General features: G+C 45.9%; 1 protein-coding gene across 17 annotated transcripts in view; it reads left to right on the top strand.

Annotated features, from left to right (window-relative positions):
- LOC142483999 (uncharacterized) overlaps positions 1-12,462 on the top strand; it is a 64,381-nt gene that overhangs the window by 46,609 nt on the left and 5,310 nt on the right. For 2 of the 17 annotated variants that reach the window (XM_075583942.1, XM_075583944.1), the window contains 2 exons: positions 6,044-6,391; positions 7,989-8,070. The exons of 1 other annotated variant lie outside the window; for it this stretch is intronic. In XM_075583942.1, coding sequence (XP_075440057.1) covers positions 8,013-8,070 — 58 coding nt within the window. In that variant the 5' untranslated portion in view covers positions 6,044-6,391; positions 7,989-8,012. 14 more of the 17 variants (XM_075583948.1, XM_075583943.1, XM_075583950.1 and 11 more) reach the window with 11 other exon arrangements.

Raw genomic sequence — 12,462 nt, 5'->3', positions numbered from 1 at the left:
TATTCACATTTACACCTATCCTATTCTATCATTCAATACTACATCTAGTCCTGGTCTCACTGAGGGATTGTATTCACATTTACACCTATCCTATTCTATCACTCAATACTACATCTAGTCCTGGTGTCACTGAGTGATTGTATTCACATTTACACCTATCCTATTCTATCACACAATACTACATCTAGTCCTGGTGTCACTGAGGGATTGTATTCACATTTACACCTATCCTATTCTATCATTCAATACTACATCTAGTCCTGGTGTCACTGAGGGGATTGTATTCACATTTACACCTATCCTATTCTATCATTCAATACTACATCTAGTCCTGGTCTCACTGAGGGGATTGTATTCACATTTACACCTATCCTATTCTATCACTCAATACTACATCTAGTCCTGGTGTCACTGAGGGATTGTATTCACATTTACACCTATCCTATTCTATCATTCAATACTACATCTAGTCCTGGTGTCACTGAGGGGATTGTATTCACATTTACACCTATCCTATTCTATCATTCAATACTACATCTAGTCCTGGTGTCACTGAGGGGATTGTATTCACATTTACACCTATCCTATTCTATCATTCAATACTACATCTAGTCCTGGTGTCACTGAGGGATTGTATTCACATTTACACCTATCCTATTCTATCATTCAATACTACATCTAGTCCTGGTGTCACTGAGGGGATTGTATTCACATTTACACCTATCCTATTCTATCACTCAATACTACATCTAGTCCTGGTGTCACTGAGGGATTGTATTCACATTTACACCTATCCTATTCTATCACTCAATACTACATCTAGTCCTGGTGTCACTGAGGGGATTGTATTCACATTTACACCTATCCTATTCTATCACTCAATACTACATCTAGTCCTGGTGTCACTGAGGGGATTGTATTCACATTTACACCTATCCTATTCTATCATTCAATACTACATCTAGTCCTGGTGTCACTGAGGGGATTGTATTCACATTTACACCTATCCTATTCTATCACTCAATACTACATCTAGTCCTGGTGTCACTGAGGGGATTGTATTCACAGTTACACCTATCCTATTCTATCATTCAATACTACATCTAGTCCTGGTGTCACTGAGGGGATTGTATTCACATTTACACCTATCCTATTCTATCACTCAATACTACATCTAGTCCTGGTGTCACTGAGGGATTGTATTCACATTTACACCTATCCTATTCTATCATTCAATACTACATCTCGTCCTGGTCTCACTGAGGGATTGTATTCACAGTTACATTATACATCATCACTTGTATGTCACATTTTATATTGAAATAGTTGTTAATAAAATGTTTTTATTTTGTTTAATATCAATGGGGCCTCTCGCTACCTATAGTACTCCCTTGTATTCATATAGTAACAATGTATAAATGCACAATGGGGCCTCTCGCTACCTATAGTACTCCCTTGTATTCATATAGTAACAATGTATAAATGCACAATGGGGCCTCTCGCTACCTATAGTACTCCCTTGGTGTTGTGATATGTTCTAGTTTCAGCATTACATTACACTACATAGGTAGAGTGCATACTAAGAGGGATTCTTCCATGCGATGCTTTGCTTTCACATCGTTGATACAATACTGTTGTTTTCTTCCCTCATGCATCACCTTTACTAATCATTTATATGTACAGATGATTCATTTAGGGTGAGTGGCAGGCCCAGTTCTTGTTTGGCATTTTTACTAACCTGCCAGACACACAGGTTGTCACGGATGGCACACTTGTCAGCATGTGACTCGTGTATGTGATGAGGATTAATACTCACAGCTATCTAGCTGACTAATTTCCTGACACGGCCCCCAAAATGAGTAATATCTCCCCTCAATCCGTCACAATATAAAGGATAAAGAAAAGTCTTACCACTAGATGTCCTTGGTCCACATTTACTAAGAAAACTATGCAATTAGCACACAAAAATCCATTGTTGCAAAATGTATCCGAAAATGAAGTTACACTCTTCAAAGCGTGCAGTACTTATGAAATGTTAGATTTAATATACAATAGTAGTTGTGACGATAGGGGTTACTGGCTTCACAAAACTGGGATGAAGCCCAGCTAGCTACCCCTAAATCTGTGGAACTTGGTCACCTTTGTAAGACTTATTTGGCCAAATGTACTTTAATATCTGGGGAAGAACAGGGAATGTGTAAATATATTTCCATGTCTGTAAGAATGTATTTCAAAGTCTGTATTTGTTATGTGTAAGCACTGGGATGTGATTTGGGAGTCAGCCCTGTAAAGTGTTAATTGAATTAAGTGAACAATCAGGGATGGGGATGGGTTCTTAGCACGCCCTCTGGCTGTTGTGGCACAAACTTAATCAATGCTCTGTTTATCCAGCAGCCACCTCCCATGTAAAGGATAGCCACAGAGGGCTATATAAAGGTGTGCTGCAGATCAGAGAGGGAGTTCTACCTTCAGAGAGCATCTGAGATCAAGAGAGACTAACAGACTGAGAGACAGTCTGCGAAGGAGTGTGGAGATCTACCCTCAGTGGACTATCTGAGAGACCGAGAGACATTCTGTGAAGGAGTTTGATCTTTTACAGTGACCAGCTGGAGAGATATCTCAGAGGGGCTGCTGTGTGATCAGTCCTCTGAGATCCTGGACGAGCAGCGGACAGGAAAAGCCTTCTTGAAGTAGGCCCCTGCACCTAGCTAGGCTAGAGTCTGCTCCCCAGGCCCCCACTTGGTATTGTATCGTGTTTTGTACATCTTTGTTTGTCTACTGGCGTGCCAGAATAAGCCCCATTTTATCCAATAACTTTGTCCTGTCTGGTGCTAGTGATCCCGGTGGTTTCGGTGGAAAAGTACTGGTCTCTTGTGACAGACTTTTTCTGGTGACGTAGCGGTGGGATCGCTTGGCTTTGTGTTGGTATTTCTTGTGGGAAAGTTGTCCCAGACAAACATTGTACAAAACTGATATTTTACTATGCAATCACATTTATATTAGTTTGAGTAAATCTGAAGATGGCTGGTTCTCCAGGAGGACGTTATTCTTCCTGGGACAGAGAATCGTTACTTGCCCGGGGGCAAGATATGGGCTGCCGAGTGACGGCCGAGGTACGATGGGCCTTGCGGAGGACCTTGAGTGGTATGAGGCTGGCTTGGCTGAGTACATTGCTACGGAGAGTGCATGTGCAGATTTTATTGCAGCGTATGGTCCAGACATAACCGAGGCCTTTCGCTGGCACATTGTCCACCTAGTGAGAGGTCCAGTTTGATTACCACTGGCGCAGCCCAAGAAGTGGGTCCTCACCCCCGCAAAAGTGCTGGTGAGCCGAGTGCTCCCGGTAGCTGACTCTCCCTGTGCCAAGGTGCCGGTCCAAAACTTCACCAAATTGGTGGACGGCACCGATGCAATCGAATATTTCCTGTGGGCATTTGAGAACCAATGCTCAATGCTCCAGTTGCTTGAGTCAGAGTGTCTGAGATACCTCATCCCCACACTGAGCGAGAGAGGGCAGGTGGTCTACCGAAGGATCAATCAAGAGTTTGCCAACGATTGCGAGTGCGTGAAGGCTTCCTTTCGCTGGCCAAGTATGACCGCAAGCCTGTGCCTTGCCTCACGGCCGCCAAGATGGCGGAGCACTGTGTGTCCCGGAAGACACAGTCAGAGAAATGGGTCCTAAACCACGCTACAGTGAGCTGAGCATTTCCAGTAGCTGACTCTCCCCAAGCCACCAAGCCGTGGTGGAGTCAGCCAGGAGCCAGAGAGTCTGTGCGGGCTGAGGATGGCACCACACGGGTGCCGTGCCTCGTGACCGCCAAGATGACAGAGGATGCCCGCGAGGGCCGGTGCTCTCGGAGAGACCTGACGGATCATCTGCTGATGGAGTGCCCCAATGTATTCTACTCAAGTAACCACAATCTGGGGCTACGTTTCCCAGCTACAGGGCCGACAACCTACGAGAGGCTAGCCCCAGCAAAGGAACAGAAAGCAGCTGTGCAGCCGGAGAAGCAAAGGACCCAGCCACCAGTCCCTCCAGCAGCTACTAGCGGCGCACAGATGCAGCTTGACGGGCAGCAGAGGGCAGCCATCAGGCTGGAGGACCAAGCGGTCCATGGAAGATTTTTGCATACAGGGGTCCCAGGCAATCAGCAGGCAGCCGGCCTGGGGGGCCTTAGTGCTACGATACCTCTGGGGCAGCCTGAAATGGTCTGCCCAGAGCAACAGCTCCCACGGACGTGGATGCTGGTGAAGCTTCAAGGAGAGGATGCTCCTGTGACCCCAGTCACAGGGAGCCAAAGTCGGGCAGTTGCCCCTGCGGTGGTGCCTTTGGCGCCGCCGTCCATCACAGAGGTTTATGCCCCCCAGCTTTTGGAGCTAACAGCCGTGATCACCGCTCCCCTGCATTTGGAGCCATCATGTCCCAGGGTCCCGGAGGAGACCAGGCTGGTAAGCCAGTCCCAGCCTAACCTCTGTCCTGACATTCCTGCTGACCATTCCCCTGACAAACTGACTGAGGGCGAATGGCCGGAGCTCAGTGAGTGGTCCCGGGAGAGGGTACGGGTAGACACTGATCTGGAGGGTATAAGACCTCCTGCGGCCGAGTCTGCCTCAAGGATCATGCCCGATTGGTTCCCCGGGTCCTGTGTGCTTATATACCGGGATCCAGCCCTGGTTGCTCCGGTCATACAGGGGACAAAGAGGGGCCAGTTAGTGAGTCCCTGGGTGGTGAACAGAGCTTGCAGGGGACTAAGGAGATCCTGCTGACAGGGCATCATAGGGTCGCTCGTACCAGAGCCCGGCTAGTGCAAACATTCTGCGGGCTGGAGGCATCCCAGGAGGTATCGCTGTTCGGCCGCACCTGAGATGTCTGCCAGCAATAGCCAGGCTGGGGGACAGTGCGAGGGCTCCCCAGGGACTGTCACCAGGTTTATTTTAGCCCTTACAGCACAAGGCTGTGAGTGGGTCAGCGGTGTTAGCTGAATGCAGCTTGCTGCTGGGAGATCTGGAGAGCCAGTCTCTCCCCGATGTCCTAGGAGAGGCTAGGCAGGGTGGATCAGTGGAGCAGGGGGGGGGGGGCTGTCCCCAACTCGCAGCTCCCCAGTGGGAGCAAAGGCGAGAGGTAGTGGAGAGAGCGCGGGTCTTGGTTCCCCATAAGCCAGGCAGGACTCATCCACCTGATCGCCCAGTCAGCACCAGGGTTCACAGACCCCTCCACCGAATCATGTACCAGGTCTCGGCGGAAGGGGAACGGAGTATGGAGAAGGAGATAGAGGAGTCACAGGGATACTGTAGGAAACGGGAGAGCCAGGTTAGCGACCCAGACAGACTCCTGATTGAGGTGGCTCGAGGTGCTGGCAGCCTGGTCCCCCGAGTGCGGGGCAGTGTTACAGGCTCTGTCAGTATGCCTGGCCACTGCTTTGGCTCAGAAGCGCTGGCAGCCCTATGCATATGGGAAGCTCTATGTGGGGCTCGTGACATACGACCCCTTAAATTGGTTGCGGAGGATGCCCGGGGAGACAGAGACCTGGTTAATCTGGAGCCGTGCCCTTCAGGACTTGGACTTCGCTAAGGGTCACGGGAACAGCAACACAGATGGTCTCTCTTGGCTGGACATGCCCAGCGACCAATGCACCGCAAAGACTTCTAGGCTTGTGGAGCCACTCGATGGGGTGACTACCCCAGAGTCTTCATCTTGAGGGGGGAGATGTGACGATAGGTGTTACTGGCATCACAAAACTAGGATGAAGCCCAACTAGCTACCCCTAAATCTATGGAACTTGGTCACCTTTGTAAGGCTTATTTAACCAAATGTTCTTTAATATCTGGGGAAGAACAGGGAATGTGTAAATATATTTCCATGTCTGTAAGAATGTATTTCAAAGTCTGTATTTGTTATGTGTAAGCACTGGGATGTGATTTGGGAGTCAGCCCTGTAAAGTATTAATTGAATTAAGTGAGCAATCAGGGATGGGGATGGGTTCTTGGCACGCCCTCTGGCTGTTGTGGCACAAACTAAATCAGTGCTCTGATTGTCCAGCAGCCCCCTCCCATGTAAAGGATAGCCACCGATGGCTATATAAAGGAGTGCTGCTGACCAGAGAAGGAGTTCAACCTTCAGAGAGCATCTGAGAGCAAGAGAGGCTAACAAACTGAGAGACACTCTGGGAAGGAGTGTGGAGATCTACCATCAGAGGACTATCTGAGAGACCGAGAGACATTCTGTGAAGGAGTTTGATCTTTTACAATGACCAGCTGGAGAGATATCTCAGAGGGGCTGCTGTGTGATCAGGCCTCTGAAATCCTGGACAAGAAGCGGACAGGAAAAGCCTTCTTGAAGTAGGCCCATGCACCTAGCGAGGCTAGAGGCTGCTCCCCATGCCCCCACTTGGTATTGTATCGTGTTTTGTACATCTTTGTTTGTCTGCTGCCATGCCAGAATGAACCCCATTTTTTTCAATAACTTTGTCCTGTCTGGTGCCAGTGATCCAGGGTGGTTTCGGTGTAAAAGTACTGGTCTCTCGTGACAGAAGTACAGTGCATAATTACAGAAAACTTACTTAAACAGGGTAACCTGTAATTTACCTTTTAGGTTAAAAATGACATTTTTAGGGCTTGGAGAGAGAAAATCATTTTCTTTTTAATAAAAAAAACCCATTCTCTTTATCCCCTTAACTCCTAGAATATTGTAACCCACCTCATCGCGTTAGGGGGAGTTTGCTGCAGACCAAAGAGATTATTTTTGATCCGGTTAATGCTAAATTTGAGAGACAAACAAATATCTGACCTTTGCACCCTCACAGTCGTGGACTGTTGAACATCATTTAATGAATCTGATTGCAAATGTTACAAAGATATATATTTGTTTTTCTTCTGAATCGCATCAGACCCACAATATTTTATATTTAGTAAACTCACACAGACATGTGGAAGGTCTTCCTGGCCACACCCTCTTACTTTCCTCCTCACTGGATGAATTTGTTTTACGTTACCTAAAGATGTTCTATTTATCTTTACTGTCAGCAGGTGGATCTGTATCTATAATCGCCTCGCAATCCCAACGCAATCCCAGAGCAGGTTGCGCTCGGATAACGCCACTTCTAGCCAAACACAGAAAAGTAGGCCGGGTCCTGACCCCAATAAAAACAACACATGTAGTATTAAGCTGTAACTTGTAACTCGAGTTAACCGTTTATGTGCCAGATTATTAAAATACCGAACCTTTTAATGGTCTTAACATGACACAGGTCTATTGCTTTTAATATTGCATCTTTTATTTTTTCCCACTGCTCCTGGCCTTTACTCCATTACCCCCACCCTGCCAAATACCTCACATTGCCAATACCTGAAAATGTCAGCCCTCCTAAAACCTTGGTTTTTGTGTGGTAGGATCCCGTTTCTATCTTTTTTTACTAAGCCACACTGATTAATGGTACCTGAGTTCTCACCCACAAATACATCTGGTACTCCCCATATGTAAGTATTCAGTCCAGTTTTGCCACCTTGTGAGTGGGCTCCCTCTCTAATTGCCTTAGAGATACCCCTTGCAAGGAATCCAGGATGTCTGAATCCTGCTTCTGGCTGAACCTGCAACACACATACCGGTCCCCATCTGGCAGGTTGAAGTTTCCCATAACATTTACTGTATCTCTGCTTTAATTACCATCTTAATGATTTTCACTGTTTAGAATCCCATCCAGTTCCTGTTAATATCCTGGAGGTTTGTAGCTCACTCCAGGTGCTGGATGTATGCCTTTTCTTCACACAATTTCTGTAACCATGCATTAAAGTGCTGCAAAGAACCCTACCTACCACATTGTGACATGTGCCTCCAATCTATAACTCTCACCCTTCCAGAGCCCACAGTAGTCCAGACGACCCTCCTCCTGGGATACCTCTGAGATACATTGGTCTCTCGGGGGTATCTGTGTTGGGCAAGAAGATACACAACACCTAATGTATATAATGGGTTCTCCATTTATCCGCAGCAGAAGTCAGGCAGTAACTCCTGGATGAGGATGGAAGAGTCCAAGGATCCATGTGAGAAGCCTGTGGAGACCTTGTACACAGGTAAGGTATAGGTATGTAAGGAGACCTTGTACACAGGTATGTTATATAGGTATTTAGGGAGACCTCGTACACAGGTAAGGTATAGGTATGTAAGAGGGGCGAACATGTTTACATGAATATTAATAAGGTAGAGTGAGAACGCTGATATCAGGGTTCAGGTTGTTAGTTATTTGGGGCGCTAGAGAGACAGGCGGTAATTTGTTGGTTGAGATTTAGAGCTAGAAGAAAAGGTTTTAAAGACTGTTATAGAAATTAGTTCTAGTTGGTTCTTATTGGTGCGTGCGCACGTAGGTGTGTGCTATTCAATATACACATGATGTGGCATACCAGGCTCAAATATTTTAATAAAAGATGCTTACTTTATTCCAGGTCAACGTTTTAGTGTTCATATCACGCCTTCGTCAGGACTGGAGAGGAACACTGAAACGTTTCAGTGTTCTTATAGCACCTTCGTCAGGACTGGAGAGGAACGCTGAAACGTTTCGTCAGGACTGGAGAGGAACGCTGAAACGTTTCAGTGTTCTTATTGCACCTTCGTCAGGACTGGAGAGGAACGCTGAAACGTTTCAGTGTTCTTATCGCACCTTCGTCAGGACTGGAGAGGAACGCTGAAACGTTTCAGTGTTCTTACCGCACCTTCGTCAGGACTGGAGAGGAAAGCTGAAACGTTTCAGTGTTCATATCGCACCTTCGTCAGGACTGGAGAGGAAAGCTGAAACGTTTCAGTGTTCATATCGCACCTTCGTCAGGACTGGAGAGGAAAGCTGAAACGTTTCAGTGTTCATATCGCACCTTCGTCAGGACTGGAGAGGAACGCTGAAACGTTTCAGTGTTCTTATAGCACCTTCGTCAGGACTGGAGAGGAACGCTGAAACGTTTCAGTGTTCTTATCGCACCTTCGTCAGGACTGGAGAGGAACGCTGAAACGTTTCAGTGTTCTTACCGCACCTTAGTCAGGACTGGAGAGGAAAGCTGAAACGTTTCAGTGTTCTTATCGCACCTTCGTCAGGACTGGAGAGGAAAGCTGAAACGTTTCAGTGTTCATATCGCACCTTCGTCAGGACTGGAGAGGAACGCTGAAACGTTTCAGTGTTCTTATCGCACCTTCGTCAGGACTGGAGAGGAACGCTGAAACGTTTCAGTGTTCTTATCGCACCATCGTCAGGACTGGAGAGGAACGCTGAAACGTTTCAGTGTTCTTATCGCACCTTCGTCAGGACTGGAGAGGAACGCTGAAACGTTTCAGTGTTCTTATCGCACCTTCGTCAGGACTGGAGAGGAACGCTGAAACGTTTCAGTGTTCTTATCGCACCTTGGTCAGGACTGGAGAGGAACGCTGAAACGTTTCAGTGTTCTTATCGCACCTTGGTCAGGACTGGAGAGGAACGCTGAAACGTTTCAGTGTTCTTATCGCACCTTGGTCAGGACTGGAGAGGAACGCTGAAATGTTTCAGTGTTCTTATCGCACCTTCGTCAGGACTGGAGAGGAACGCTGAAACGTTTCAGTGTTCTTATCGCACCTTCGTCAGGACTGGAGAGGAACGCTGAAACGTTTCAGTGTTCTTATCGCACCTTCGTCAGGACTGGAGAGGAACGCTGAAACGTTTCAGTGTTCTTATCGCACCTTCGTCAGGACTGGAGAGGAACGCTGAAACGTTTCAGTGTTCTTATCGCACCTTCGTCAGGACTGGAGAGGAACGCTGAAACGTTTCAGTGTTCTTATCGCACCTTCGTCAGGACTGGAGAGGAACGCTGAAACGTTTCAGTGTTCTTATCGCACCTTCGTCAGGACTGGAGAGGAACGCTGAAACGTTTCAGTGTTCTTATCGCACCTTCGTCAGGACTGGAGAGGAACGCTGAAACGTTTCAGTGTTCTTATCGCACCTTCGTCAGGACTGGAGAGGAACGCTGAAACGTTTCAGTGTTCTTATCGCACCTTCGTCAGGACTGGAGAGGAACGCTGAAACGTTTCAGTGTTCTTATCGCACCTTCGTGAGGACTGGAGAGGAACGCTGAAACGTTTCAGTGTTCTTATCGCACCTTCGTCAGGACTGGAGAGGAACGCTGAAACGTTTCAGTGTTCTTATCGCACCTTCGTCAGGACTGGAGAGGAACGCTGAAACGTTTCAGTGTTCTTATCGCACCTTCGTCAGGACTGGAGAGGAACGCTGAAACGTTTCAGTGTTCTTATCGCACCTTCGTCAGGACTGGAGAGGAACGCTGAAACGTTGACCTGGAATAAAGTAAGGATCTTTTATTAAAATATTTGAGTGTGCTGTGCCAAATCTTGTGTATATGAGGATATGAGAGCAGTTGCAGCACCAGCTGATTAGAGCACACAACAGCTTTGCTAACGGATCCAAGGAGCAGGCGTAAGGGGCAGTTACAGGCATTCTTGTTGTGCTATTCCAGCCTTTATAAAATATATCTATTCAATATCTATGCTCAGAAAGTAGAGTTTGCGGGACTTGGCACCATCACAGTTCTACCACTGTGTGTGTGTGTGTGTGTGTGTGTGTGTGTGTGTGTGTGTGTGTGCTGATATATCTCTATCTCTCTATATATCAATCTATCTCTATCTCTCTATATATCTATCTATCTTTATCTCTCTATATATCTATCTATCTCTCTATATATCTATCTCTATCTCTCTATATATCTATCTATCTCTACCTCTATCTAACTATCTCTCTCTATCGATATCTCTCTCTATCTATCTCTATCGATATCTATCTCTATATATATATCTCTATCTACCCTATCGATCTCTATCTCACTCTATATCTATCTCTCTATATCTATATCTCTATATCTATATCCATCTATCTCTATATCTCTCTCTATCTCTCTCTCTCTTTATCTATCTCTATCTCTATCTATCTCCATCTATCTATCGCTATCTCTATCTCGATCTCCTATATACACACACGCATACACGCATACACACATACATTTGTGTGGAAAAAAAGTACACCCTCTTTGAATTCTATTGTTTTACATATCAGGACATAATAACAATCATCTGTTCCTTAGCAGGTCTTAAAATTAGTTAAATACAACCTCAGATGAACAACAAAACATGACATATTACAGCGTGTCATGATTTATTTAACACAAAGCCAAAATGGACAAGCCGTGTGAAAAACTAAGTACACCTTATAATTCAATAGCTTGTAGAACCACCTTTAGCAGCAATAACTTGAAGTTATCGTTTTCTGTATGACTTTATCAGTCTCTCACATCGTTGTGGAAGAATTTTGGCCCACTCTTCTTTACAACGTTGCTTCAGTTCATTGAGGTTTGTGGGCATTTGTTTATGCACAGCTCTCTTAAGGTCCAGCCACAGCATTTCAATCGGGTTGAGGTCTGGACTTTCACTGGGCCATTGCAACACCTTGATTCTTTTCTTTTTCAGCCATTCTGTTGTAGATTTGCTGGTGTGCTTGGGATCATTGTCATGTTGCATGATCCAATTTCGGCCAAGCTTTAGCTGTCGGACAGATGGCCTCACATTTGACTCTAGAATACTTTGGTATACAGAGGAGTTCATGGTCGACTCAATGACTGCAAGGTTCCCAGGTCCTGTGGCTGCAAAACAAGCCCAAATCATCACCCCTCCACCACCGTGCTTGACAATTGGTAAGAGGTGATTGTGCTGATATGCTGTGTTTGGTTTTCGCCAAACGTGGCACTGAGCATTATGGCCAAACATCTCCACTTTGGTCTCGTCTGTCCAAAGGACATTGTTCCAGAAGTCTTGTGGTTTTTTCAGATGCATCATTGCAAACCTAAGCCGTGCTGCCATGTTCTTTTTATAGAGAAGAGGCTTTCTCCTGGCAACCCTTCCAAACAAACCATACTTGTTCAGTCTTTTTCTAATTGTACTGTCATGGACTGTAACATTTAACATGCTAACTGAGGCCTGTAGAGTCTGAGAAATAACTCTTGGGTATTTTGCAATTTCTCTGAGCATTGCACGGTCTGACCTTTGGGTGAATTTCCTGGGACGTCCACTCCTGGGAAGATTGGCAACTGTCTTGAATGTTTTCCACTTTTGAATAATCTTTCTCACTGTAGACTGATGGACTTTAAATTATTTGGAAATGGCCTTATAACCCTTCCCAGATTGATGGGCAGCAACAATTGCTTCTCTAAGATCATTGCTAATGTCTTTCCTCCTTGGCATTGTTTTAACACACACCTGAATGCTCCAGACCAGCAAACTGCTAAAATGTTGGCTTTTATAGAGGTGGTCACACTTGCTGATGATCAATTAATCAAGGGCATTTGACACATAGGTTAAATAAATCATGACACAGTGTAATATGTCATGTGTACACACACACACACACACACTGTAATATGGCATATGCTGTTGTTCATCTGAGGTTG

The sequence above is a fragment of the Ascaphus truei genome, unplaced genomic scaffold, assembly GCF_040206685.1.
Source record: "Ascaphus truei isolate aAscTru1 unplaced genomic scaffold, aAscTru1.hap1 HAP1_SCAFFOLD_412, whole genome shotgun sequence".
Classification (NCBI taxonomy): Eukaryota; Metazoa; Chordata; class Amphibia; order Anura; family Ascaphidae; genus Ascaphus; species Ascaphus truei.
The sequence above is the reverse complement of the archived record's forward strand: the minus strand, read 5'-3'. Positions and strand labels throughout refer to the sequence as shown.